We start from the raw sequence: 27,747 nt of genomic DNA, 5'->3' as shown, positions 1-27,747 counted from the left end.
AAATTTGATGGGACAGAAAGCGAAGTGAAGATAAAAGAAAGGAAGATGCAAAGTAGAAAATATAATAAATGAGTAAACAAAAAACAAGAATGGAACCAAAACACCAACAGACTTGTGCTAGTAGTAATCACCTGACGGCAGAAGAAGCATGGAATGGCCAACAAAAAGATGGAATAACAACATATTGATGAGAGCAGAACCGATGAAGGAACTGGCTTTAGCCCCTTTTAGAAGAAGGAGGAAGAATAAGAGTTTTTAGTTAACAAATTTAGCATATTTCAATCAGCTATTACATTATTATTTAATTATTTGCACAATTATTTAAGAATTAATTCAAAATACATAAGGAATTAATTAATTAGTGTTTATACCAACTGTTTATTTCATTAGATTTTGTTATTATAATTAACTTTTAACTTAATTCAACTAAACTGGTAAAGTAAACTGAAATAAATTTTCTCAAAAAAATTTTGTCGATCTCTTTCATCTTATTCGCTCCCAAAGTGAGACAGAACTGAGTTAATATTACATAACACTAGCTACAGGCCATGCAATTTACTCCATATTGCAGAATAAAAATCAAAAAAACATTTGATTTGCTCAATATATTGCACAACCTTTCAATATGATCCACAAGTGGTCAATATTATTACGTAATATTTGATATTGCATAGTAATATTGACCGTCGTTACAAAACTTAGGAAAAATGTAATTTCTCGTCTCTAATTTTGTTTTAATTACTTTTTTTAATAATTGTTGCTTACTATTTTTAAAATACACAGTCTAAATAAACAACAAAATGTTAAAAAATTGATTTAAAATAGAATCCCTTTTGTATATATAAACAATAACAGAGTTTACATTACAAAATTGGTTCGCTATTCATATTTTCTTATCTAAAAATAATTTTTGTTTGAATTTGTAAAGAAAATATTGGCTACAGTTTCCTTTTAAAAGAAAAGAGGTAAAAGAAGTTGATTTTCTTTTACAGAGAGTATACACATAACTATATCTATACAGTTGTACGTGTTGAACAGTGCCTTAGGCGCAAACTCCAAACCCGGATCTGGTCTGAACTCGCTCCGGGAACAGTAGTTAATGGCCTGCTGGGTAGCTGGCCTCCTGCCAACCTGTTGTAGCACGTTTTGTGTCAACCGTTAACTATCTAAAAATTCATCGATCTTATCGACAGGTGAGTAAACATAAATGTAACAATTTTATCGAATATATTAAATTAAAATAATATTAATTTTAATTATTCAAAATAAATATCAAACAGTTTTAATCAACCAAAAATTATAATCTATCCTTTTAAATGAGTATAAATAATACGCGGTTATCTTAAAGAGATACATTAATTCCCAAAAAAAGTTAGTCGATTACTTTAACAGTTATTTATGTGTTAGTTATTGGTTAAGGTAACTTACCATGTTTAGATTTGTTTTAAAGAATACTTATTTTGTGTTAGATATGATGAATTGAAACAAAAATTATTTTTCAGAATTAAATCAAAAATCAAATTTGTGAATTGAAATCATGAAAAGCAGGCATCAATTTCGACGTCGTTTCAGTCTTCAACCGTCTTTTCTAAAAGAAGAACCCGACGAAAAAGATAAAAATGTACCAAGGTAACTAAAATCGTTTTTAATTGAATTCTATTTAATTCGAATCCAATTAAAAAATTAATACCCTACATAGTTTGATCATTTAATCAAATTATCTTCTAATATACGTAAATGAATTTTTTTGAGTAAACAGTAATAAAATTATCTTTTTTCCACCTCGCGTGAAAATCGATATTCATAAACGTTGTTGATAAAGCGGAAAAGCTAAATATGCCACAACGCAAAAGCCTGATTTTGAACGCTTTGTCTTTGTCGGCGAATTTGAATGTTATCATTCTAATCATAACACAAAGGATGTTGCGGTAACCCCGGGCTTTATTAAACTCAAAGGATTAACGCTTTGAAACTAAGTTATTACATCCCCTTTAACGCTAAAGATATCAAATAATTATTATTTGTAACATGATTCAAATTAGTATAAAAAAAACAATTTATTTCGATTACAAGTTGTTCATTTTGATGATAATTTATTCATGTTTGGACTTGTTCCAAAGGTTTTTTTAATTACCTGAAGATGGTATCAATAAAAAAAACATGGCACAGTTAGTGATTGACATTAGTTTAATATTCAAAAGTTGAGATATGATCAAATTACTTGTTTTTTCTTTCTTTTTACCCGAGTTTCGACGTAGATGAAAAACTAAATGAAGTTTTAAAAAGTTGTCTTTGTTCCATTCGGGAAAGTTTCCTGTTACAACGCGAAAAAAAACTTCGAACAAGAACATTAAAAGTTTTTTCCCCCAACCTTCAAAAATATTCATTATTTATAAAGGTTTTAAGATCAAATGACGCAGTAAAATTTAACCACATAATTAATCCTTAAATTTTGTTCGAATTATTTAAAACTGAATTTTGTATCTTTTAAAACCACCCAATCTATAAGCTTGGGAATGGAAGGTATTTGTGGAAATTTATGCAAATTCCATTTCGTTCTTTGAACAACGAAGAGAAAGGAAATTGATTTTCCCGGATGGAAGTTTCAATGAAAATTGGAATTTCAGTCTGTTCAACCGATTTTATGATAAAAAATTAAGCTGGAGTGGTTTCAAAGATTCTAAACTATCATAAAAATTCAGAAGAAATTCACTGTTTAGGATTATGACAAAATTTTTCCTTCTTAAACTCCAAGATTCCTTCTTTTAGGATTACAACACAATCTTCTTTTTAGGTTCACAAGACCTTCCAATAATTTTCTTGAAAAGTTTAGTTAATTCTTTTTAAATTTCTGGGCATCAATACTTAATAAGCGCGTTGCTTGTGTCGTCAATACCAAGTATATTTAATTTTTGCTATTTAAGCTCGACTATCGTCTTTAAGGTGAGGTATCCACATTTCAGGTGATACAATGTCGTAGAGGTAATGTCGTTGTAATATTGATGACGGTACTCTAACATCTAGAGTTGCATGCAGCAGGTCCTTAAACCTTTTACTGAGGACATTGCTGACTTAGGATTATTTAGTAATAAATAGAGGTAATTGCTACAACGCAAGTGTAATTAGTTAGTTCCGTCGAATTGTAATTACGTTACGCTGGCTGACCTGAAAATTAAATGAGGAATATGATACATTACTGGAATTTAGAAAGAAGGCATATAACGAAACAGAAAAAACATCGTTTCAAACTATAATGAGAAACTATTAAGATAGCTAAAAATTGCTATTAACGTTTTAGGATCAATTCTAGAAGCGATTAAGTTGCCGGATAACTTGGATGCCCAAGATGCTTCAAATCAGCAAGAATTAACCAAATTGATAAAAGTAACCAAATATTCGAGGAGCACATTAAGGTTATGCAAGAAAAATAGTTTGAGGCAGCTCAGTTTATTCATACAATAATACAACATTTAAAAGGTAGATCAAGGAGACAAAGAGGTATACATCAATTTACTAATGAAAATGTAAACTTCATTACCCGTGGCTATAAATTTCGTCTTCAACATGGTAGACTGGTTGGTAGCAAAAACTTTCGCTAAACTACAAACCTACCATCCAACTATTACACGCAAAAGAACTTTTAGACGTTTTACGATTTCGATTAACGATTTTAGACGCAATTTTAAATACTAGACTCGATTATTTAATTCTAGTATTCGACTACGGTTGGTTTGTCTATTGGTAATTATGAAGTCAATGATAGAACTTTGGTTCCATGTGTTGGAAAATGTACGTTTATATACCTGTTGATATTTAACTCATTTTGCGCACAGAGCGCGATAAACATTTCGTCAGTGTTATTAGTATTTTATTTTGTGATGACGTTGTTGCTAATACTTACTAGAATTGAAATCCTGCATAATAATATCTTTTCATTTGTAGGGTGGTAATTTGTGATAGTATTTCATTGAAAAATTGTTCCCTCTTCTCTAAAAGGGCTCATATAAGGTTTACTCATTTGGACCATCGTGAAAATCTGTTCGCGCATGTTACGCTATCTCTATATTTCCCTAACACAAACAGCCACCAGCTAAATATGGATATGTTGGAATTGCCTGTTTGATGGAACAAAAATATTGTTTATTTTTGTTAACTGATACTGGTTGCATACAAAGGTATTAACATGTTATATACCTTCCCATTTCTCTCTTCTACATTCATTTTTTGTTTTAATGCAATTTATAATTAAACAAAAATATTTTTCGAAAAAAGCGTCATCTCTCACATCAACAGACTAACAATCTTTTTAATTAATATTTGCGGAAATTCATTGGAGATCTATTCTTGATAGGCAGAGTATACATCCTCATAACGACTAACTTGCCTCTGATATTGGTACTTCCTGGAGACTGAGTGCTGAATCGCGCCACAAGAATATTGTCTATCTCCGCTATATTACGAATATTTCTGAAAAAAGTAGAAAAAGTTTAAATACCGGAACTGTCGTGGCGAGCATCTGTGCGGTTTCCGATGAAATACGAACGTTATTGATTTGTGGTCGGTAAATATGATGAAAGTTCGGCTTTGCACCATATCGATATATGGTAGACAATGCACCGAATTACTTTATACAGACTGGTTCAAAATTAATCGAACACACTCCAATAACATACTATACTTACCTATATATTGAGATAGATTTAGAAAGCCCAATGATTGGATTTTTAAATCTATCTCAACTATAATATATAGCATCAGTTACAGCACAAAATATTTATCTTGGATTTTTTGTTTTGAGTTGCGCATTTTATGCGGTTGAAAATACGTTATAAGTACTTTAGACTTTTATGCCATTGATCTTTAGAACTCTATTTAAGACATTTATTCGTAACAGGATTACTAACAATCAGGGTTGGTCCGGGATTAGTAGGTGATACATTTCAAGTCAGAAAAACTCTGTAGATCTAGGGTCACAAAGAGTTCCCATTCGTCAACGTCAGAGTAAGACATTTTGATGGTCAGGATCGTCTAAGTAGTCTTTACCTTCATCAAATTACTCTTTCAATCAACCCACCGCATCAATAGAGGAAAATCGAGAGATATACTCTACTAAGAGAGCTTTGATAATTATATATCGATTTTTCAAGTATTTAATATTGTTAAGAGTTAAAATGTGTATTATTGTTGATATGTATATAAATAATTCTGTTCTTAACATACATAGCAATAACTGAATTAATAACAAAAATAATTATATAAATTTACAAAAAGCAAACAAATTAATCGAAAAAGGGGAAGATGTCGTCTGCGTACCAGAAGAATTGATAAAAAGGGAACATAAAAATCATCATCTTGCAAAAGTTTCATCTACAAAGGTCATCGTCGGTCCGTTGTAAATACTTTGTTATGTTACTATTAATTATTATGCTTAACTAAAGATACTTTAACACTCACTGTATTAAAATTGAAACATCTCGCTAACTATTAAACGTAATAGGATACAGAATTAGTTGGAAATGTTCAAAAAAAATCAAGTAATTTCAAAAAAGTACGTTTTTCATATTCAGTGGTTGGTACAGCTTCCACAAGCAGCAATAACAGCCTCAACCTTGGATGCTTCCCACAAGTCTTTTGATTGGTATTTTCTTCTACTCGGTTTGAAACTGTAAAACTGCCATAAACTGCCGTAAAACTGCCATAACATAGGAAGCACATTGTTATCTAAACTTATGCAGTAGTTGTCGGTGTTGAGCTTACCATGAATTGGAATCAAGGGTCAAATCCATACAGGAGAAACATCTCTAGATCATAATCCCATCTCCGCCAAACCTTACTATTGGCACATTGCATTGGGCACAAGGTGTAGGTCACTGTCAATTTTGGGTAACTCAATTTAGTAGATATGGTTCTTAAAGATCGGCTATTTTTGTGAAATCTATATTTTTCGAAATCAGATAAGTTGACAGTGCGCATTTTTCGCATATGTCGGCATTTACATGGGTTTTCAAATACTTATTGGTAGATAATGTAGTCACCCTTTACTTTATACATTATTTGTACCCAATATCTTTACTTTATGTACTTCGTATATGCAAAAATGTACAATGGGTCTCTTAGTAGACATCAACAACATTTATATTCAGAGTATTTCAAATTTAAACTTTAAATTTATTTCAATTTTTATCCTTTATCTTTTAAATAACATAGCAATAAATAATATAAAAAATTGTTACCTTAATTTTCTAGAACACAACGTAGTGAGGATGTTGATACAGTTGAAAAAAATGACATTAGTCACGTTAGACATAAAATTGTTGTAATGGGAGCGGCAAAAGTAGGAAAATCATCGGTTATCAGTCAATTCTTATACGGCACTTTTTCAACAAAATACAAACGTACCGTCGAAGAAATGCATCATGGTAATTTCAATGTAACCGGTGTCAACTTGACTCTTGACATATTGGATACAAGTGGTGCATACGAATTTCCGGCTATGAGGGCTCTTTCAATTTCTTCAGCAGACGCTTTCATACTGGTTTACGACGTGACCAACGCCGATAGTTTTGAAGAGGCACGTGCGTTACGTGATCAAATACACGAAACCAAAGGCGGAACTGCAGTTCCAATAGTTATCGTTGGGAACAAAATCGATTTAACGGAAAATAGACAAGTAAAAACAACTTTAAAAAACTCTTTATGAACAATTCTTTAAAATGAGTTTTTTATAGTGTTAAGGCTCACTTTAAAGAATTTTTAATTTAATTAACTATAAAAGAGTATTAATTTTTTAATGTTCTTTTAAGGTGGATACTGCAACAACGGAATCTGTTGTAACAGTTGATTGGGAAAACGGGTTTGTTGAAACTTCCGCAAAAGAAAATGTTAATGTAACAAAAGTGTTCAAGGAGTTACTCGTTCAAGCGAAAGTTAAGTATAACTTGAGTCCGGCATTAAGAAGAAGGAGGCGACAATCGTTGCCGTCTCAAAATGATCCTCACGGTGTCGTTGGAGGAGCTACTTCTCATTCAGCGGTTGTTCCTTCCGCAGCGCAATTACATCATTTGCAACAGATTCGAGATAGACACGGTAAAAGAAATTCTTGTATTTTATCGTAAAAATATAAATTCAAAAACATTGACTAACTATCTATTTCTTCTTACTAATTACGTAAAAAAGTATTTGTTTATGTTTTTTGTTTATTATTTAAGATTGGTATGAGATAAGCTCCGAGATAATAATTGTCATATGCAAATCAAATGATTTATTTAAAAATATTCCATTTTATAACATAAAAGGTATCATTAAAATGGTAAAACGGTTAAGAGACAATAAAATCTCACCATTTTTACGGTTCATATTTCATACTAAACTTTATATACTTAAACATATCTTTAATGTTAATTTTAGTTTTGCTTTTGCAATAACAATTACTTTTTATAACTTATTAAAACAAATAAAATATAGATTTGATAAATAATCTAAAATCTTTAAAGGGATTTAATTTAAATTATGAAAAAAAGATTAAATTTCAAAAATAGTTTATAATGATTTAATTTATCTAATAATTTGGTGATAAACTTTTTTTTAATATACTGGTGTTCCTGGAATACAGATATAAATCTTATCTAATTCCTTGTATGATTTTAAGAAGAAAATTCCTATTATAGATGTCATCATGTTATAGCAACTCCTCATAAAATCAGATAAGGAAATTTTAGTGAAGATTGTACCCACAATTTGGGAACACCTGTATTATCTACAATGATTTTTAGATATCCACGGTCCCTTAATGATTTTATTTTATTTTATTGAATATGATATATTTAAACAACAACAATTGAACACCACTAAGCGTAGCTTACGCATGTCTATTTTTAAGAATAAATTAAATTAATATAGGTGTACTATATACATGATAAATACAATTATAAAATTATACTTACGTATAAAAAGAATGACAACAAATTAATTAATAAATGTACCTAACTAAATAAAAATAATATCATAAAGCGTTAGTACAAAATGTTTTAATGTTTTTATGTTAAGGGGAGGCTAAATTTGTAAACATCCGACAACACAGAATGCTAGTGTGATCAAGTTGTTCAATAGTTTTCATTAATTTGACTACCCATAAAATCCCTACATAAATTGTTGTAAAAATTGAATAAGGACACAAATATATTGTGAAAAGTATCAAACAAGGTTGTTGTATAGCGCCAACAGTTTTAAGATTTATTTACAAAGCGTGTTATTAAAATGGAAAAGAAAATACGAAACTATGGGCTACCAATAGTACATCAACACTACTAAAACTCACAAAAATGGATTATTGAAGAAGAACTACTGAAAAATATAGACTAGAAAGGATTAGTAACGCAGATATAAGAGATAGAAGACGTAAGCACTACTCAACATAGATGGTGCCGACATGTAAAAAGAATGATCGCTTACTAAAGAAAGTACTGCATTGGATACCGCTAGAAAGAAAAAGGAGATGAAAAACACGGAAAGAAGGTATTGATGGAGAGATGCCGATAAGACTGCTAGAGCAAGAAACGTTTTACCCACGTTTCAAAGAAAAATGGAGGCACATGTTCCAAAGAAATTCTAAAAGACTGATTAGCACCCATTTAATTATAATAAATCCCACATTAATCTTTTAGGTACTATCTTAATTTCCTTAATTGTCCAATAAACATTTCTTAATCATCCTATTGGCTTAACGCATAAACCAAATTTGCTTAACACATACAATTCTGTTTCTTTCCAACGATTAAATTACAACAAAAAAGGTTATCGACTTGATAAGTTTATCCTCCCCTTAAGACAACGCTAAAAAAGTTACTTACTCAAGTCCTTTTTTAAGCTGCCTACACCAAAAAGAATGCTGTATTTCACAGAGTATATTTTTATTGTTAAAGTGTTAAGTACTCCTATTATACTTAATAAAAATATTAATAACAAGTATACATATAAAAGTAATCAAAATATACTATGATCGGGGAAATATTTTTAGATATTTTAAAAAGAAATCTATACATTTTTAAAATAACTCGAAATGTTTTCGTCATCAATTATATGTCAATTGAAACTATATATATAAATATATGTATATCTCTAATATTAAGGTGAAAAATTTTCGATTGTGAATGTCTTAAGAATTTTTAACATAATTACTTTTTTTTATGTTTTGATGAAAAGATTTGTTTTATAAAATAGTATTAGATTGTTATATTATTTTTTTAATACAGGGTGTCTCAACAAATATTATTTGCATAATTACAAAATCAAAATAGTATAAAATTAAAATTATTATAAAATAAAATGTAAAAAATATAAACATCGCATAGAGTACCTACATGCTTTTCTAAACACTCTCCTATTGTTAAGGCCTTTCAGAAACATAATCAAGTCATCCTATATCATCACATCTCCTCATCTTACCCTACATCTTCCAAATATTTTCTCCAATTCTTTTGATTTATCATGTTGGCTATATTCCCCAGTTCTTTTCTAGCTTATATGATATTTTTTGCTGCATCAGTTTCCATAAAAACAGCAGTTCTGTTGTAAGTTTTGCAAGTCTTTTATCCCTGTCTTCATATTTTTCTTTTCCTATTTCTAGTTTTACTTTTCTGGTAGTTTTTTCCATCAAGTATCTGTTTCACGGTTGTTGGTCTTTTCATTACAAATGGTTCTTTGTTTTTGCGATTTGGGATTCTTTCGATGTCAACCACCTTCCCTTTTTTTGTCTGTTACTAATATATTCCCTATATATAGCCAGAAATCTTCGTGCAATCCGAAGCTTCTTCGCATTGACCTCTAGGCAAACAATATATCTATCGATGTCACTATTTACACATTCTTTGAAATATATTAACAAATAAGAAGCACACCGTGTCAGAATACCGAACGTATTGCTGAATAGCTAGAAGTCTGGCTTAGAACAAGAACATAAGCTAATTTATGATTTCATGCACGTATAATGTTGTTAGTCAGCTCCGAGAATATTCTTCATTTCCCCATAATCTATAGGATTTCAGCGCTGATTTCCAGACATATAAAAATACCTAACTGTAGTTAATCATACAACACCGTTTATTTCAATTTCATTAGTTTAAAAAGTTTTTTTATCGTTAAACGTTAGTTTCATTAGTTTATTAACGTAAGAGTTAGTAAAACCATCGTAGAAACTCTTAGAACCACTAGTAACGTACTCTCGAAATATAGTCGATCTGTCCAGGGCCTCTATTGTTTGTTAGAAATACCACAAAGATTGATAAGTTTGATAATCTTTTCTGATTAACGTAACTTAAAACGTAAGTAGGCCAATGAGTATCAGAAACAAGTGTACTTGCAATTTTAATTCCGCCAATATTATTTCAGAACTTTTCACCAACTCAATTGTATTTGCGAAAGCCATTACATCAAAAGATCAAGTTGGTGTTTGATCCAAACATTTTTCTCATCCACAAAACACAAAAACTAACTCTTAAAACAAAATCAGCAAAGTGCAAAATAAACCGACACACCGAGAACCTTTATGAAATACTAGAAAAGTTTTCCCGTTAAAGGTACTGTTCGAAAATATTAATTTTCTTGAGACACCTTGATAAAAAAAGATTTTCTACATATTTGTTTTCAATGGTCTGAGTTAAAGCATGCATTAAGACAATCTAGTAAAATAAGTGAGTTTAAGAGATATATTTGGATTATAATAAAGAATTTATTAAAGTCATTTTACAACATTCTTCCTATATATGTGTGTTCATTATATCAAAATATTCGAAATAAATAAGAAATAAATATGTTTGTTGTAATTATTTATTTAATTTAATATATATTTTCTACACTATAATTGCAACCCATCATAGTTAAGACGATAACGAAAAAGGCGGTGAAAGTTTTGTTTTTACATAATACACTCCATAACTAAAAAAAAAATAAATGTACTTAACTAAAGGAGGCAGTTTTAAAATACCATGGAGATTACATTTAAGTAACTAGAGTGAGATTAATTCTTTTCAATAAGTAAGAAACAAACCTATAAGAATCCTCCACTCCCATATAAACGTCGCTATCTTCAAAACACCTCCCATAAATAGCATCCTCCACTGATTTACATCGTTGACTTTTAAAAGCTTTCTCGTTCATAATCGACTCAACGAAATACATGTAAGCTCTTCCATGGTTACAGGTGATACTCTCCGATATTTTCCCTTTATTAAAAATTCCAAATTATATCCAAAAAATATATTGAAAGAAATAAAATCAAAATAGAATTAAATTCGTTATTACTCACATATATCAAAAAAACTCGGACAACCCGGTTGAAATCTGCCTCCGTTCGGATAAAAATCTACGTGTCCCAATGGTTCAGATAAACTTAAAACTCGCATATAGGTGTGAATTACATCCACTAGTGTGGCATCGCCTGGATCTAGTTTTAAGTTGTGAGGCATTTCATTAAAACCTGGTCCAGCCGGATCTAAAGCTAAAAGATATTTTTAGATTTTTTCATTAATTATTTTTTTAATTAAGTGAATCTAAACGAATTCTCTAATTGTACAGTGTGTCTGTAAAGTCATGGTGCACTTTTGATCGGTCACAAGAAATCAACAAAGCAAAATAGAACTGTGAAATCTTCACCAAATAAGAGGAAAACTGTCCAAGTTTTTTGACGCAACATCACGAATTACATAGCAGCTGACACCAATCGAGATATGGATGATACAAAAGAAGGTTCTGTGGCTTACTAAATTCGAATCCATGACCAAACTGCAACGTTAATATCATCGTGTGCTATTAACTACGTAGTAATGACAGCAATTAACTTTTTGAAAACAACGCAAAAAGTTTTCCTCCTATATTCAAACTAAACCCTTTGCTAACATAAAATTCCACCATATCACAATGTTTGCACAATCATATTTATTGATACCATAATAGTCAACAAATCATATTTTATTACATGAGTCCAATGTTCAATCTCAAACACGAACTCACCAAATTACTTAATTCGATTAACCATTAAGCCAAGTTTTGCATATGGCTCGAGATATAAGACCAGCTTAAATTTGTAGCTTTGTACAACAACCAACAATTAATCTAATATCACATAGAGTGTCAACTTTGGAGTTTTCCGATCTTCATTTCTGGTAATGAAAATCTTAATGATACAGTTGAGCACGAGTACAGAAATCAATCAAGTCCAAATGTTATATTTTGCGTGGAAAATACTACCTTGATCAAATCGTACCTTGATTTGTGAGGTTCAGGTTGATTTGTGTGTAAAGTATCCATGAGTGAGTCAGATGCATAAATGCTAATGATATAATATATAAAAATCTAGCATCCATTTGTAATTTAACTTTCAATAATGATTAATTAAGATAATCTACAAGTTCTATATATGGTTGGAATTTAACTTGTACCAACATTCCTACACCAGCTTTAAATCTTTCCTTTCTTCTTTACTTCAGAGATATTACAAATATCTATATTTATCGCTGTAATTTCGGCTAGTACTTCCTGCTCAGGATTTGTTGTTCCTAATTTCAAGTCTAAATCAGTTCCAGTTTGGAGGCTATGCGTGATTCATGACTGTCATAGCAGTGACAGTTGAGAGCTGTATTCATGCGTTTAAGAAAAAGCACCGCACTAATACATTTTAACGTTACATTCACAAGAAAATATCCTGCACGTTTAAAAAAGTACATAAACCTTGATTTGAGTCATACTAAAACTGTGCCAAATTTTATCGAAGTACATCTTTGATACTTCCCTTCTTAGTAGAAATGCAAAAAGATCTTACCAGTAATTCTACCAATTTTTCCATTTTTAATATTATCAGCACCAATTCCAGCTACATGCGCTCCTAAACTATGTCCGATTAAGTGAATATTTTCATTATCAACACCGTTTTCTAAAAGATATTCAAGAAAATGGGTTAGGTACTGTCCAGCTGTTTCCGCACCTTTCATGGCGGAAAAATACTCAGATTTACATAGAACAGACCAATCTAGACCAAAGATATTATAATCCCCTTTCGATAAGTATGCTTAAAAAGAATGTTAGAAGTATTTTAAAAAATGTCATCAAAAATATTTACCATTTTTAGGCAAAGTGAAAACTTCTTCATTAATGCTACTCCAAAATCCATGAATTATAATTTTTGTTGGTACAGATAAATCGAAACCAGTTTCGTTTAACGTTGTGTTTAAATAGATTTTAATCGGTGATGTGTTATTCCTGGATAAAAAAAATAAATAAAAAAAATACTTTGATTACAAAAATGTTAATAAATCTGACCTTGTAAACAACACAAATTCTACAGGTAAACGTCCATTTTGGTCTATCACAAACGTTGTGTTATTATTTTCTTGGATTTTATGTTGATTAATGAACTCTTTAACTTGTTTCTGTCCACTTACCGCTGCTAATAATATTTTGTTTAATTAAAAGAATGTTTAAATTTTATTATTTACCCATAAGCAATAAAATTCCAGCCGATAAAATGAGAGCTCCAAATGTAGTAACAACACTCATTCTACCTAGTGTACAATACACATTAACGAAAATTGTTATTGGAACAAGGATTATACGAGATCTACATTTCCGGTTTATTTGCGGAAACACGACGGAATAATAACAATAATTGTGTGGTTTGATGAGGCATATCAAAACGCAATTTTTTTTAAAACCTTTTTTTTAATACATTAAAAAGATACCATACATACAGGCTGTCTAAAAAACGCCATAAAACATAATATTTATGACAAATCAGTGAATTAAGTAAATTAATCATCACTAATTTATTATAAAAGTTATGGTTTTTAGCGATATTTTAAGACACCCTATTATAATACATATAAAAAAAGTAAAATGTTTAACTATTTACCGCACTTTGATTTTGTACAATTTTATAATTTCCTTTAAACATTATATTTTAATGCAAATAAAATAATTTTTAGTGCAGTAAATAGTTATTTAATGTCACATAAAAGTGCGACTCCTCGTAAAATCCAATGCTCCGGAGGCTTTAAAGTTTCCAACCATAAAGGTGTAATATAGTTGAGATCTGTTCGTCTAGATTTCTTATATACGGGACACTAAAAACGTAATAATTAATTTTAGTTAATTGATCGAAGAAATTGAATTTAAAAAATCTTACAGTATACAATTTAGGATCTTTGGGTGCTACAGAATTTATAGCAAATACCCATACTACAGGTAAAAGGGTATACAAAACTTTATTAATAGCTTCTTGTAATCTCGAATTACGTTTCTCCCATCCAGCACCGTCCAAATATAATCCATAAACCAGTACCCCTTCAGGAGGGGGACCAGCAATTTCTTCATTAGCACTTTTCGTCACTTCATTGTGTAAAGCGCATTGATCTAAAGACCAACCTTTATGAGCGCGAGCAATCTCTTGTCTCATAGCAGTTAAAAAACCTAAATAAGATTTTGGTTTAATTTTTCATATAATATGTAGTTCTATTTTTAGTTGAGTATAAATATACAACAACCTGGCGCTGAATATCAACTAAAACTATAACTAACACTAAGACTAGAACTAACACTAGCACTAGAACTAGAAATATTCAGGTTTAGCTGGCTTGAGATGCACGGTCAAACCCGAATGTTTCAAGTTCTAGGTCTAATATTAGTTCAATCAAAATATACAACAACTTGCCGCTACATAATAACTAAAAGTAAAATTAACATTAGCACTATCAGGCGATGTAGTGCTAATCGCAGATACTGAGGACAACCTGCAGAGACTTCTGTCGATTCTCAAAAGTCAGCATTCGATTATTCAGTCATAAAGTTCATATCGAAATTTCTTTCATGTTCGAAATACGTTTTCGACAACAAAATTTTTAAGGAATCTTTTTGCAATCGAATAATATCCCGTTTTTCTGATTTTAACTGGCCACCGCGTTCGCCCGATTATTATCTTTGGGGCTACCTAAAGGGTACGGTGTATGCCAATAAACCAAGAACCATCCAACAGATAAATTGAAAATGCTCTGGGAAGAGCACGTCAAGTGGAACCAAACAATGGGCATCATTTGAAAGATATTATCTTCAAAACATAATGTGAACATATTTCCAAACTGTACTCTAAATTTTAATAAATGCCAACGTTCAATAAAAAGAGAAAGAAAAAAGTTACTTATAAAATAAATCATAACGTTACCATTCAACTCATCAAACGGAATATTGCTGAAATCTAGACATAACTGTACTGAATCAAATTTCATCAACGCAATTAATTCAGTATTTGAAGTTAAAGAAGATTGGTGCAGTGAGCATTTTTTTTCTCTACTGATCAGATGTTCTTATACTATATTATTACCTTGAGGATTAAAAAATCCGGTTAACCAAAACGTGACCGGTTTTCCACGGAAACACCAAGTCCTAAATTGAGTATCTCGTTCTAAAAGTTCAGTAAACCAAAAACCGATACTGCTCGACTGCCAAGAGTACCTTTTCCAGCTAGATGGTACCATTGCGTCGAAGAAACAATCTAAAGCTTCTCTCAAAGTCTGTAAGTAAACATAATGGAAAATAAATATCTAAAATTTAAGTATTTTTTAATTTAAGCGTACCTCACTCATAATTATAGTTCCTTCAATAGCCAAGAGTAAATCTCTTAAAGTAATTCTTACCAACGAGATAACTTTATTCATACGATCGATTTCTTGTTTCAAAAATATAACCAATGGATTTAATATTCCCATAATTTTAAGTCTCTCTTTAACTTCAAAAGCATCATAGTTTTTCGGTAATTTACCGCTCATATCCAAAGCCATTCTCTTAACAGTACCTTCTCGTGTCTCACCACCGCCACCACCAGCTTCTTTAGGTTGAATCGACATAATCGTCAACAACAAACTGCTAGTAGTATTCGTCTGATATGTAATGTCAGCGTTCGAATGTAATCCGTAAGCTTGCGGTGGATCCGAGGGTGAAAACTTATCAATCATATCCAAATAGTCATTTGTAGTTTTTAATTTAATAATTTTATAACCTTTATAAAATTCAAACTCTTCGGAGAACATAAAATCGCCAAACCAAACAACGGTAAAAGTATTCAATAGACGTTTATCATAATCATCAGTTACTCTTCCGCCATATTGAACCTCGCCAATCATGTATCTGACGGTACTCCAACTAACCCCACGTTTCGGATCTAAATCTTCCAAATGATTTTGAACAAACATACAACTTGCTAACCAATCAGCAGAATTGAATTCATAAGGAATATTCCAACCCAGAGGACCAAATTTTCTTCTTTCTTGGACTACGGTATGTAAAAACGAGATTCCGTAAATCATTGGAATATATTGCGGTAAATCAGTGTAATCTAACATATCTTGACTCATTGAGGTGTACGTTCTTAGTAAACCAGCTCGAATTCCTGCTGGCGGTTCATTCGTAAATTTGATACAAATTTGTAGTAAACTGATTGGAAAATGTGGATGTGGTTCTGTAGTTATCCACAAACGAAAATCTGGATGAACACTACCGACTCCTCTTTCCAAATCGAGGAAAAGTGTTAAGATTTCCACCATGTACTCTAAACCTAAATGGCAGTTTTGTAATAAAGCAAAGAAACCCTAAAAAAATAGAAAGAATAGATGATACATATTAACATAAAACCTCGATATAACGGACTAATACGGGGAAGGGAGTTCTCCGTTGTAGCCAAAAGTCCGTTATATGAATAATTTTTAAGTCTATGTTTAGTCTATGTGGCTTTATATTTTTATACCAAGGACGGTAGAATCTAAGAGGAGTTTGCATCCTAGACACGTGCACCTGTATCTAGGAACAGGGCAAACATCACAAAGTATAAAATCAAAATTGATTGCTAAGCAGATGATGCTGTCCTCTTGGCTGATACTGAGGATGGCATATAGTGGTTATGACAGCCATTTAACATTGCAGCTGAGAAAGTGAATATTGAGGAAGTTAATACTGAGCAAGGATTATAAAATCAGATACTGGTATAGGCCGCGGTAGTGGGACATCGTGGATTCAGCGAACCCAATTGTGTATAGAAAATATTGGAAACAACTTGGAACACTTGCTTTGATGTCATTTTAAAATCTTATACAGAGTGTTCATTTCAAAACTTTCCACCTCAATTTCTGTAAATCCGGAAGTTTAAAAAGAAAATCGCTGAAATAGGTAAAGAATAAAACCAAGGGGGACAACTTTTTATGCAAAAATTGACTCACTCACTTCAACCCCCCGCCGCCAGAAACCAACCCCTTAAAAATCTTAAATGGAAAGGGGTGTCAAGTGATACCTCATTTTAAAGGTCTTTTAAAGTACTACATGTTAGTATTTATTTTTTTTTAATTGATCGATTCGTTTTCGAAATTTTTGCGAAAATCTTTGTTTTATATTTCCCGCTTTAATTAATATTAAAAACTTTAATCACCTTCTTAAAAGCAAGAATAAGTAATCTTTTATTATTAATTTATAAAATTAAATTACCATGTTCGTTTTTACAACGACCATTAAACCGTTATTATTTCGGAGCAATCGGAAATATTTAAGAAAACTAAACACGTATAATTATGAATTAAACTAAATTTTATTGAAAGTATTTTACATTAAACCTGTATGAAAATTACTCTTGACTTGACTGGCCAAAAAAAGGAAAAAAGAGACGAAATTTTTCTCTTTCTATAAACGAGTTATAGGCAGGCTCACAGTAAGAGAAAAGAATAAAATAAAAGTGCAATTCTAAACATAAGTTTATTTGGTTATTACTTAAACAACTTTGTGTTATCCACTTAACAAAGTTATTTAAATAAAACAGCAATGGTTTACAGTTTGCAGGAAAGGATTGAAATTGTATTAATGTATGGATCCCAAAATGAATGTGCTCGACGAACTGCCGCAGTTTTTAATGAAAGGTCATACATACGTCCTGAATCTCATGAAGAAATTCACTCAGACTGGGTCCGTTGCCAACATAAAACATAATGAGTCGAGAGTTTTGAATGAAACCGCTCAACTGGAAGTGTTGGGTCATTTCGGTATCAACCCCAATACTTCATTGCGTCAGGTATCTCGTGCAACTGGTATATCCTTGGGTTCTGTTCATAAAGTTGTAAAACTTCACAAATTCCATCCTTATAAATTGAAAATACATCAAGAGCTAACTGAAGACGATTTTGACAGGAGAATACAGTTTTGTGAAGAAGTGACCACTATTATTAATAATAACAACGTTTTTGTGAAAAATATCTGCTTTAGTGATGAATGCACTTTTTCTTTAAATGGATTTGTAAATAAACATAACTGCAGATATTGGAGTAATGAAAACCCTCATCTGACTGTAGAAGGGCATACACAATATCCTGAAAAAGTTAATGTATGGGCCGGCATTTTGGGAGACCAAGTGATTGGTCCAGTGTTTATCGATGGAAATTTAACCGGCGAAGTGTACTTGGATATGTTAGAAAATACTATCAATCCACTAATTACGGAAGCTCTCGAGAATCAGTTGAATAGAGAAGAAAATGCCTTACTTGATGAGAATGAATTACATTTTCAACAAGACGGAGCTCCTCCTCACTATGTTCTCCCAGTACGACAGTGGTTAGATAATATGTTTCCAAACAGATGGATAGGACGAAGAGGTCCTATAGAATGGCCAGCCAGATCACCAGATTTGACGCCATTAGACTTTTTTTTATGGGGTCATTTAAAGTCTGTTGTATTTACCCCTCAACTTCAAATTTTAGAAGAACTTCGTCAGAAAATTACTGCAGCTTGCCGTGGAATTCAAAGGTAAGTTTTTGAAAATGTGCGCCGTAGTTTTGAACAACGGTTGTACCATTGTTTAGCTAATAACGGACAACACTTTGAACAATTATTAAGTTGATTTTCTCTGCAAAAAGTTTTTGAACATAATTAAATAACTGAAAATAAAATAGAACGTTTCAAGCAGTTAAAAGTTGTTTAAGTAATAACCAAATAAACCTAAAAGAAAAGAAAAATGAAACAGAAATCGTTTGTTCTAAATATCTCTGACAGACGCCAGGCAAGCTAGCCAACGTAGGTATATCATTGACAAAATAACCTAAATATCAAAGATTTCGGATTGCTCCGAAATAATAAAGGTTTAATGGTCGTTGTAAAAACGAACATGGTAATTTAATTTTATAAATTAATAATAAAAGATTACTTATTCTTGCTTTTAAGAAGGTGATTAAAGTTTTTAATATTAATTAAAGCGGGAAATACAAAACAAAGATTTTCGCAAAAATTTCGAAAACGAATCGATCAATTTAAAAAAAATAAATACTAACATGTAGTACTTTAAAAGACCTTTAAAATGAGGTATCACTTGACACCCCTTTCCATTTAAGATTTTTAAGGGGTTGGTTTCTGGCGGCGGGGGGTTGAAGTGAGTGAGTCAATTTTTGCATAAAAAGTTGTCCCCCTTGGTTTTATTCTTTACCTATTTCAGCGATTTTCTTTTTAAACTTCCGGATTTACAGAAATTGAGGTGGAAAGTTTTGAAATGAACACCCTGTATGTATTCTTGATTTGAAAGTAAATTTCATCGATATCTAGGAAACTAAAAAACTTTTGCTACAATTTTTTTCACCTATTACTCATTATTCGTCATGAGGAATAATTCCTCAAGTTTATGCGTATAGGTTGAGAATCAGCCTGTATAGTAAAAGTGATAAAAATCTAGTGTACATAAAAGCAGTGTTAGATATAAGAGTGGCTGAATAAAACCAAAGCGGCTATCATAAGATACTATGTACCCAAGTGTTTCTATATCAAATGCAACATTGGATTGGATAAATAGGTAATATTAATTTGACTTAAAAATACGAAGTCCATTATATATAGAGGTTTTACTGTATAAGGGATTTTTTAAATCTATTTACTTACGTCTGTCATAGCAGCTGCTAATAATTTCCTAGCATGAACTTCTTGCCCTTGGCCCATTGAAATAGCTTTACACTTATTCTCAATCTTCTTTGCCAAGCTTTCAATATACGGAGTCGGATCCGACCCGGTACTTAGGAAACATACCAACGGCGTTAACGGTCTACTTTCCGAGAACATATAGTCGTAATTTAAAATCACAGGTTCAGCAAATTTTGGTCCTAATGATGTAGCCAGGTATTTTTTACTTTGGACAAGAGTTCTATCTGGGCACCAAGCTCTTTAAATCAAACAAAAAAAAATGTATACATTTTTTTTTATTTTAAAGTATTTAAATTACCTAATCATCAATAGTTTCCTAAATGTATCTAAAGCAGCATAACCATCTGGCAAAGGAGCCTCTTCGGGAGCATCTTTATCAAACCAATGATGCCATCCTTTATCGTTATTAGAAACTTGCTCAATGACAAACTGAAAATGTCTTAATTTAGACAACGAAACTAAATTTAACCAAGTAACGTCGGTGATCCATTTAGCTGGTTTCGGGGGACAAGCATTCAAATCCAATGCTGCTCCTCCTTTAATAAATACTTGAAACTCTTCAAATGTAATATTACGCTTTTGCAAATCGATTTGTAAAGCCATTAATAGCACAAAAATGAATTTGTGTTCTTCATATAAACCGCGGGATGTGTATTTGTAAATTTCAAAAGTTAAATAATCATTGATAAATTGCAGTCGTCTTGAAGTGATTTGACTTTTTTCAGATCTGACCATTGAAATGTCAAATCGTTCTAAAAATTGTACCAAAGATGTCTGATACATACAATTAACTAATGACATGTTTACTATTAAGAAATAAAGTACGCTTCCTCTGGTTGCAACCGGCCTAAATTCTTCTCTGGCCGCGTTAATTTTAATTTCAGTATCTTTTGCGATTGCTAATTTTTCACGAACATCAGTTGCAGTATCTTTTGACACATTAAGTACATTTATTAAGTCTGGGTCATCTAATAAAGATCCTTTAATCGTCGTTAATTTATATAATAAAGAGGCTTCCAATTCTAACATTTTCCTTTTATTTTCCGTTACACCTATAATTAAAGATGTTCGTTCTGATTCGAGCTCTCTCTTTTCGCTCAAAATCACTCTTCCCAACAATTGATCTTCAAGACCTTTTATTGTTACAGTAAAATCAATTATTGAAGTTCTCGCAAACACTTCAGGTGTATAATTAGGATTTGCCAATTTTGTCGTAATGTAAATACGAAAATCATTGTTTACGTCGACTTCTTTATCTCCAATTTTTACTTTGTACGTAGATCCCATTTTAATAAAGTTCCTCTCTAGAACATTGTCCAAAACAGGATCTAATTCTTCGGCGATATCTTCAATGATCATCGGCATTCCCAACGAAACCGCATCTTCAATATGGTTTCTAAAGTATTTATGATTTAGTGATGAAACTATTAGATTAAAATCTTTCTCTTTATTTTTAATCCAGGATTTTCCTTGACTTTGAGGATCAATCATCAATGGAAAACGATCAGCACGTGTTACAATAATACCATTTTGAATTGAAAGTTCATCAGTTGGAAGGCCTTGTATATTCCATTCTCCAGTCTAAACAAGAAATTAATAATCATTATATTTGTCCAATTAACATGGATATTCTAGAATTTGAATATTGAATTTGAAGATACCTCCGCGTTATGTTAGGAACTTTGTTTCAAGATGCTGCGGTTAATATTAAGGAACAATGTGTTATGAAGATATTGACGAAGGCTACCACAATGCTTACAGATGTTAAGGCATATGTTGAAAGATGGCAGGGATTGCGAGATGATTAAGGTCATCGACAATGTTGGAAAATTTTATGGATCAGATATACCAATAATTATGATGAGAGATGTTAGGGATGAACGATTAGTGACAAATACTTAAATATATTGATAGATCATGAGATTCACTGTTGAGAGCTATCAGAGATGAGCAAAATCTTATAATATCCTGCCAAACACAAAATATGTAAGATCCTGCTCCAATTTTTGATAGAAATTCAAGTTTCATAAAATGTCTTCACCAAATGTTTAAACTTTGCATTTAATCTCTAATATACTTCATAATTTGACGAGATGGATTAAGACTGCATCAAGTCTAATATAAATCTATTATTAATAGATCAAGTTTTCATCGTATCTGCACCTGAACAGCTTAGAATAAAGTCTTAGTACTCGCCATGTTTTTACCAAATTACGTCTGCACAGAGTCAAGTCTCTACTTTAAATGTCTATCAGATAGATTCGTTCAGAGTTTATACCATCTCTGCATCGCAGCATTCCACTTCCTATCCGTATAAGGATAGCTGGGAGAGTTAAAAAGGACGATATCATGGTAAGACATAAGGCAGTCAGCAAACTACGGAACGCATTGCAAAAAGGAAAGTTCCTCCGTTAAAAGAGTTAGGAGGCAATATTTTGGAATTTCGAATGTCGTATAAAGGAACACGAAGAACAGTGGAACAGTCAGCAATCGCAGAAAATTTCTAGTTTATAGGTTGATATTATTTTCTAAACTAAATTTTCATTAATAAAGTTTAATTTTCGCACATATATTCAAATAAATTAACTTACCGTAGCTGTATCGACTAAAGAATCAGTTATATTCAAATTTAAAGTACAAGGAATTTTCCTCTCTGTTAATTCATTAACCCAACGTTCTACCAGGTTCGATCTAAATTCTTGATTAAAGGGTCCCGTATATCCAAGGAAACCGGTCAGAAGTAAAACGTCCCCAATCAATCGATCAATTTCGGCTTTAAATTGACTGCACTGTTCCGTCCATCGAATTCTTTCGCCTGACAAACCATTTATGAGAGCCGAAGCGGCATCCATTTTATTTTTACATTTCATCGCATCATCTAAAACGCCTTGTTTAAAATTCATAGCTGTATCGTATTCTTCTTGGCAATCTCGGACTTCTTTCTCTTTCGCTTCGAGAAGCGATTGTGCCGCCGCCAGCTCAGCTTGAGCTTTATCTAATTTTGCCTGTTGCCGAGCTAAATTGGCCTAAAAGTAATTATTAAATTAAATCAATAATAAAATAATTGAAGTGAAACAATTATCTAAAGCAAAAATGCACATACTTTTAAGGGCAAAACTTCTTTATTCACATCGTAAAACGAAGCCATAGCAATAGTCCAAGATATTAAACCAGCAACATTACCGCAAGCAGTTTTTGCTGATTCATACGTGTACTGTGGAAAATCAAAATAAGGAACCAAAAGATCTATAATTTCCGCGTTTATGGTATCTTTAGGGTATTCTTGTAGTTTGACTAAGAATTTTTGATCTGCCATTAACTAATAAATTTAAAGTTTATTTTAATTTTGATTTATTTCGCATTGAAATATGTACTTACTCTGAGTGATTCAGCCCAAGAAGTTAACATAAATTTCTTTTCAAAATCTGGTTGAACCGATTCGAGTTTCCTTTTAAAATAAATCAAGACTACATCCATAATGACCATGATCAAATACGGAGGCTTAGCCAATTTTCGTACCGTACCAATATCGGCAGCTTTAATGGTCAATAAAGCAGCTTCCGCTGCATCTAAAGCTGGCTGAGCGGCGCTCAACTTTCCTTCAGCTTCCTTTTGATCAACACTAATCTCGCCGACGAGCTTCTCAGCTCTCGAAGCAACAATTGTCGCTTCTTCTTTGATTTTATTGGCAACTTCAGAAGCTCGTAGTACAACTTGAAGTACTTTTTCCGCTTGTGCCGAAGCAACCAATATTTCTCCTTCCTTCACAGCCAGCTCTTGTTGAAGTACATCAACACTGGCTGCTGCATCAATCAACTTTAATAATCCAGTCCTCATTCGCATTTCCATTACATTGATAGCTTCATGTTTCACAACATATAGTTTTTTGTAGCTGTCTAAGAATGTAAGATAAGTTTTTGGAGTTACATAAGTTTGTCGTCTAAATCGATCATAATACTGCACGCACGTTTGCGATACTCTGTCTTGGACGACGGCCATTAATTTTATAAGTTGCATTTTAACTTCATTCGTACAAACCATGGGGAATTCTTCTAAGAAATGATTTGAAACAGCTACTAATCCATCCTCGGGCCATTTTGAAAACCAATCCATGGTACACCCGGAGATTAATCCCGGAAATTTCATAGCCCTATTTCTGAATTTTTCTCCAACCGGAGAGAAACAAAGCACAACGTGTAAATTCGATCGAGATCTGGTGAGAAAATAGTCGTATAAATTATCTCCTGTTGGTGGTCGTTTTGGATATTGCTTCTTCATAACCGGAATTAAATTAGATTGTATCTCATCTAACTCATCTTTTGCGAATAAGTTAGCAATTTCACCGGAACTTAAAATATTATTTAACGATTCCAAGAAAGTTTCATCTTTAATCTCATTGTCAGTAAAGAGAAAAGTAATTCCGCTTCCCTCTGATCCAGCAATCCTATATAGAAACTTTAAATCGTCCATTAAACTACTTAAATTATATGACCTAGTTAATTGTATTTGGAAACATTTGTATCCAGCGATGAATGTTGACAATCTCGTTAAGCTTTGTTTACCGGAACCGCCAACTCCCACTAACAAGGCATTTCCACGTGGAGTTCTAATGATTCTCGAGATGATCATTAAATGAATTAACGCATCTCTAAAGAAGACTAAATCCATTGGAGATCCTCTCACATTTTCATTGTATGAATCAACAAATGTTGCAAGTTTATCTAAAACAAATTGCCAGCTGGGTATCTCTTCATATATTTTCGGCGGTTCAAAGCTAAAATCATCCGGTTCATCACCAGTAGCCTCGGGGGGTTCACGCAGAAAATCGACCCAGAACGTTTCCTCTTGAGGATAATGTTCGTAATCATCCCCCAATTCATTTTTAGCAATTTTATTCATTTCAACAACAAACCAATCTCGATCTTTCTGACTTGTAAATCTGTCTGAAAAGACTCTAGTACATTCATGTCTCCATAATTTTAATACAGAAGCTTTACATTGACACTCGAGATCTTGAACGATAAGGATTCCTTGCCAAATACGAGAAAGATCTCGAAGATTAAAAACGTAGTGAAATTTAGCTGGTGTAGGCAACATTTTATTTTTGGTCGCTTGCCATAAATGTCTCGTCATTGGAACAAGAATTGGCACGAAATCAACCACTTCTTGTTGAAATCTTGTAGGTCCGAAATAACCTTCTCCCATTGAAGAAAAGATCATGTCCATGGAATTAATGCTAGGCAAAGTGCAGTTAAAAACGCAAAATTGCCGCTTTAAACGGTGAGGTATGTCGTTTCGTCCACCTCCCGGATGAATCATAGCCGCAAGGAAAAAAACGTCCAAGATATATGAAAAATCTCCTGGTTTATCCAAACTGTAAAAACCTAAAAAATATAATATATTAGTTAATGATCGGCACCATAAGCATAAGTTTTTCTAAATTATTTTAATGACGATTAAATACCAAACTATCTCTGGAAAAGGGTAGGTTAACTGGGAGTTGCTTATCATAAGTGGTCATAAAAAAATTAAAACTTTTGAATCTTTTGCCTACAAGTTTATAACAGAAACAGTCCCTGGATAAAAACTAAAATATCGTATCTTAACAACCATTTGGGATACAATGACGAAATGATCAGCAAATTAAAGCAAATGCAATATAGATTGAAAGTGCCATACATCATTTCTTATTATCCATATACATCGTTGTTATGATTTTTTAAATCCAACTCTACATGTTTGATTGTTATAGCTATGACATATATACATTTTAATTTATTTATTTTTCCAATGATTTATCAAGTAATCTACAACAGGACCAAACAATAAAACTACTGTTTCTCTCTCCAACCCAACCCAATTAAGGTATGTTACGTAAGGTTAGTTCTGTTTACAAACATTAATTATAGCGTGAAGTTTTCATTAGTAATTAGTAATGCCAATCATAGCGTGAAGTTTTCTTTTGAAATGCCAATTAAACCGTGAAGGAATGTTACTTAAGGTTAGTTCTGTTTACAAACATTAATTATAGCGTGAAGTTTTCTTTAGTAATTAGTAATGCCAATTATAGCGTGAAGTTTTCTTTTGAAATGCCAATTACACCGTGAAGGAATGTTAAGTAAGGTTAGTTTTGTTTACAAACATTAATTATAGCGTGAAGTTTTCTTTTGAAATGCCAATTAAACCGTGAAGGAATGTTAAGTAAGGTTAGTTTTGTTTACAAACATTAATTATAGCGTGAAGTTTTCTTTAGTAATTAGTAATGCCAATCATAGCGTGAAGTTTTCTTTTGAAATGCCAATTAAACCGTGAAGGAATGTTACGTAAGGTTAGTTTTGTTTACAAACATTAATTATAGCGTGAAGTTTTCTTTAGTAATTAGTAATGCCAATCATAGCGTGAAGTTTTCTTTTGAACTGTCAATTAAACCGTGAAGGAATGTGACCTTAGGTTAGTTATGTTTACAAACATTAATTAATGTTTGTTTATTAACGTTCACAGGCGGTGCTGAAGATATTCAAGACATGTTTCAGACACATTTGTAGCGAAATGTTTCAAATGAAATGTTTCTGCTACATATTTTAATGATATTTCATAAATATTTCTACTGAAATGTATTTGATACATATCTTTAGATACGTTTCGTAAAAATCGTATCTGTCACGTATATGAAACGTAGTTCTAAGATGTTTCATTTAATTCACTGTACGTTAAAATTGAAATGTTTCACAGAGGCTTCTTGTTTACTGGGAACTATCTAATTAGTAAGTTCTCTTCAAGTAGATCTTCATAAATTGCCAGTACATACTTTTATACATCTGGATGAAGTGGTGGACAATGTTTCAATGTTTATAACATGCCCCTCAGGTTCCAAACACGTTTGACAACATTGAAGACCATACGGACTATGTAGACCTCAACGATCAGTGAAGACCATTTCGCACGTTGCTCAGGTGGCAGAGTCCTCAAACCATATACGATTATTTCGTTATGACATTACCTTCTACGCTGGAATCTCTCGATATATTGAAGCCGAGCTATATGAGAATTACTTTGACAAGAAGCTAAGACCATCAAGACTCACTGATCTACGATATATTCGTTGCTACAACATAGTACACAAAATAGAGGATTGTGTAGTTAGGATCCAGAATTATATGGGTCAGGAAGATATGGTCTGCAACTTGATCAATCTCGAATACTTGGCGTACAAAGAACTCGTTCGACACCTCAAGTGAAAGACACGCCTCTATCCCAGAGTATTTAAAGTTAATTAATTTAGACATAAAAACTTTTGTGTTTTAGAATTTATGTTCACTTTTACTACTATTCTTGTCAGAACCGAATTTTCCTACCATATACTTAGAAAATCTTAAACTTTTATTTATACTATAAATATTGAACATACCTCCGCCTTCCATGCATTGGCGAACGATTTCATTTGTTATTTGATCTCCCCAATCGTTGACAACAGGCATATTGATGTCATCAATAAAAACAGTTAAAGTTTTTCCTGCAGGGGGGCCATATGATGTGCCTACCCTTTTATCAACGTACGACTCTATTATTCTCTACAAAATAAAATACAATGGTTACAATATTTACTTCTAATTATTTTTACTTATTGGAATAAAGTTCGAAATTACCTGAACCATGTTGGGAGTTGTAGCGGAAGAAAAATTAAACGATTTCGTTAATTTATACTCTGGATCGAAAGCTGATGTATATCCTTTAATCATTACAGTTTTAGCTGTACCAGGCTCTCCTAAA

General features: G+C 32.0%; 3 protein-coding genes across 3 annotated transcripts in view; 1 reads left to right on the top strand and 2 right to left on the bottom strand.

The window, feature by feature from the left end:
* The first annotated feature begins 1,076 nt into the window (after nucleotides 1-1,076).
* On the top strand, nucleotides 1,077-10,808 carry LOC111428823 (ras-related protein Rap-2a). The gene is made up of 4 exons (XM_023064527.2): nucleotides 1,077-1,193; nucleotides 1,503-1,629; nucleotides 6,247-6,670; nucleotides 6,804-10,808. Exons 2-4 carry the CDS (start codon nucleotides 1,538-1,540, stop codon nucleotides 7,113-7,115), a joined length of 828 nt encoding a protein of 275 aa, XP_022920295.1. The 5' UTR covers nucleotides 1,077-1,193; nucleotides 1,503-1,537; the 3' UTR covers nucleotides 7,116-10,808.
* LOC111428789 (phospholipase A1 member A-like) lies at nucleotides 10,800-13,557 on the bottom strand. The gene is made up of 7 exons (XM_023064480.2): nucleotides 13,488-13,557; nucleotides 13,312-13,438; nucleotides 13,112-13,251; nucleotides 12,815-13,060; nucleotides 11,303-11,494; nucleotides 11,045-11,219; nucleotides 10,800-10,932 (listed from the first exon to the last, which is right to left on the bottom strand). Exons 1-7 carry the CDS (start codon nucleotides 13,546-13,548, stop codon nucleotides 10,875-10,877), a joined length of 999 nt encoding a protein of 332 aa, XP_022920248.2. The 5' UTR covers nucleotides 13,549-13,557; the 3' UTR covers nucleotides 10,800-10,874.
* A 140-nt stretch (nucleotides 13,558-13,697) lies between these two features.
* The window catches only part of LOC111428812 (dynein heavy chain 8, axonemal kl-3), a 30,945-nt gene continuing 16,895 nt past the window's right edge, over nucleotides 13,698-27,747 (bottom strand). Inside the window, exons 20-30 of the mRNA XM_023064509.2 lie at nucleotides 27,624-27,742; nucleotides 27,386-27,548; nucleotides 23,356-25,361; nucleotides 23,081-23,296; nucleotides 22,569-23,003; nucleotides 20,276-21,558; nucleotides 19,939-20,215; nucleotides 15,618-16,628; nucleotides 15,365-15,554; nucleotides 14,174-14,457; nucleotides 13,698-14,111 (exon numbers count right to left, since the gene is read on the bottom strand). Coding sequence (XP_022920277.2) covers nucleotides 13,986-14,111; nucleotides 14,174-14,457; nucleotides 15,365-15,554; nucleotides 15,618-16,628; nucleotides 19,939-20,215; nucleotides 20,276-21,558; nucleotides 22,569-23,003; nucleotides 23,081-23,296; nucleotides 23,356-25,361; nucleotides 27,386-27,548; nucleotides 27,624-27,742 — 6,110 coding nt within the window. The 3' untranslated portion in view covers nucleotides 13,698-13,985. The remainder of the gene's footprint in view (nucleotides 14,112-14,173; nucleotides 14,458-15,364; nucleotides 15,555-15,617; nucleotides 16,629-19,938; nucleotides 20,216-20,275; nucleotides 21,559-22,568; nucleotides 23,004-23,080; nucleotides 23,297-23,355; nucleotides 25,362-27,385; nucleotides 27,549-27,623; nucleotides 27,743-27,747) is intronic.

The sequence above is a fragment of the Onthophagus taurus genome, chromosome 2 (genome assembly GCF_036711975.1).
Source record: "Onthophagus taurus isolate NC chromosome 2, IU_Otau_3.0, whole genome shotgun sequence".
In the NCBI taxonomy this organism is placed as follows: Eukaryota; Metazoa; Arthropoda; class Insecta; order Coleoptera; family Scarabaeidae; genus Onthophagus; species Onthophagus taurus.
This window is presented reverse-complemented; position numbering and strand designations above follow the sequence as displayed.

What these genes read in the sequence shown, in the direction of transcription:
- LOC111428789 (XM_023064480.2), bottom strand. Translation starts at nt 13,548, where the DNA reads ATGAGTGTTGTTACTACATTTGGAGCTCTCATTTTATCGGCTGGAATT. An exon ending in GAATTTGTGTTGTTTACAAG is followed by an intron (nt 13,252 to 13,311) that starts GTCAGATTTATT and finishes TTTTTTATCCAG; the next exon opens with GAATAACACATCACCGATTA. An exon ending in AAAAATTGGTAGAATTACTG is followed by an intron (nt 11,495 to 12,814) that starts GTAAGATCTTTT and finishes AATATCTTTTAG; the next exon opens with CTTTAGATCCGGCTGGACCA.
- LOC111428823 (XM_023064527.2), top strand. Translation starts at nt 1,538, where the DNA reads ATGAAAAGCAGGCATCAATTTCGACGTCGTTTCAGTCTTCAACCGTCT. An exon ending in AAAGATAAAAATGTACCAAG is followed by an intron (nt 1,630 to 6,246) that starts GTAACTAAAATC and finishes TTAATTTTCTAG; the next exon opens with AACACAACGTAGTGAGGATG. An exon ending in ATTTAACGGAAAATAGACAA is followed by an intron (nt 6,671 to 6,803) that starts GTAAAAACAACT and finishes TGTTCTTTTAAG; the next exon opens with GTGGATACTGCAACAACGGA.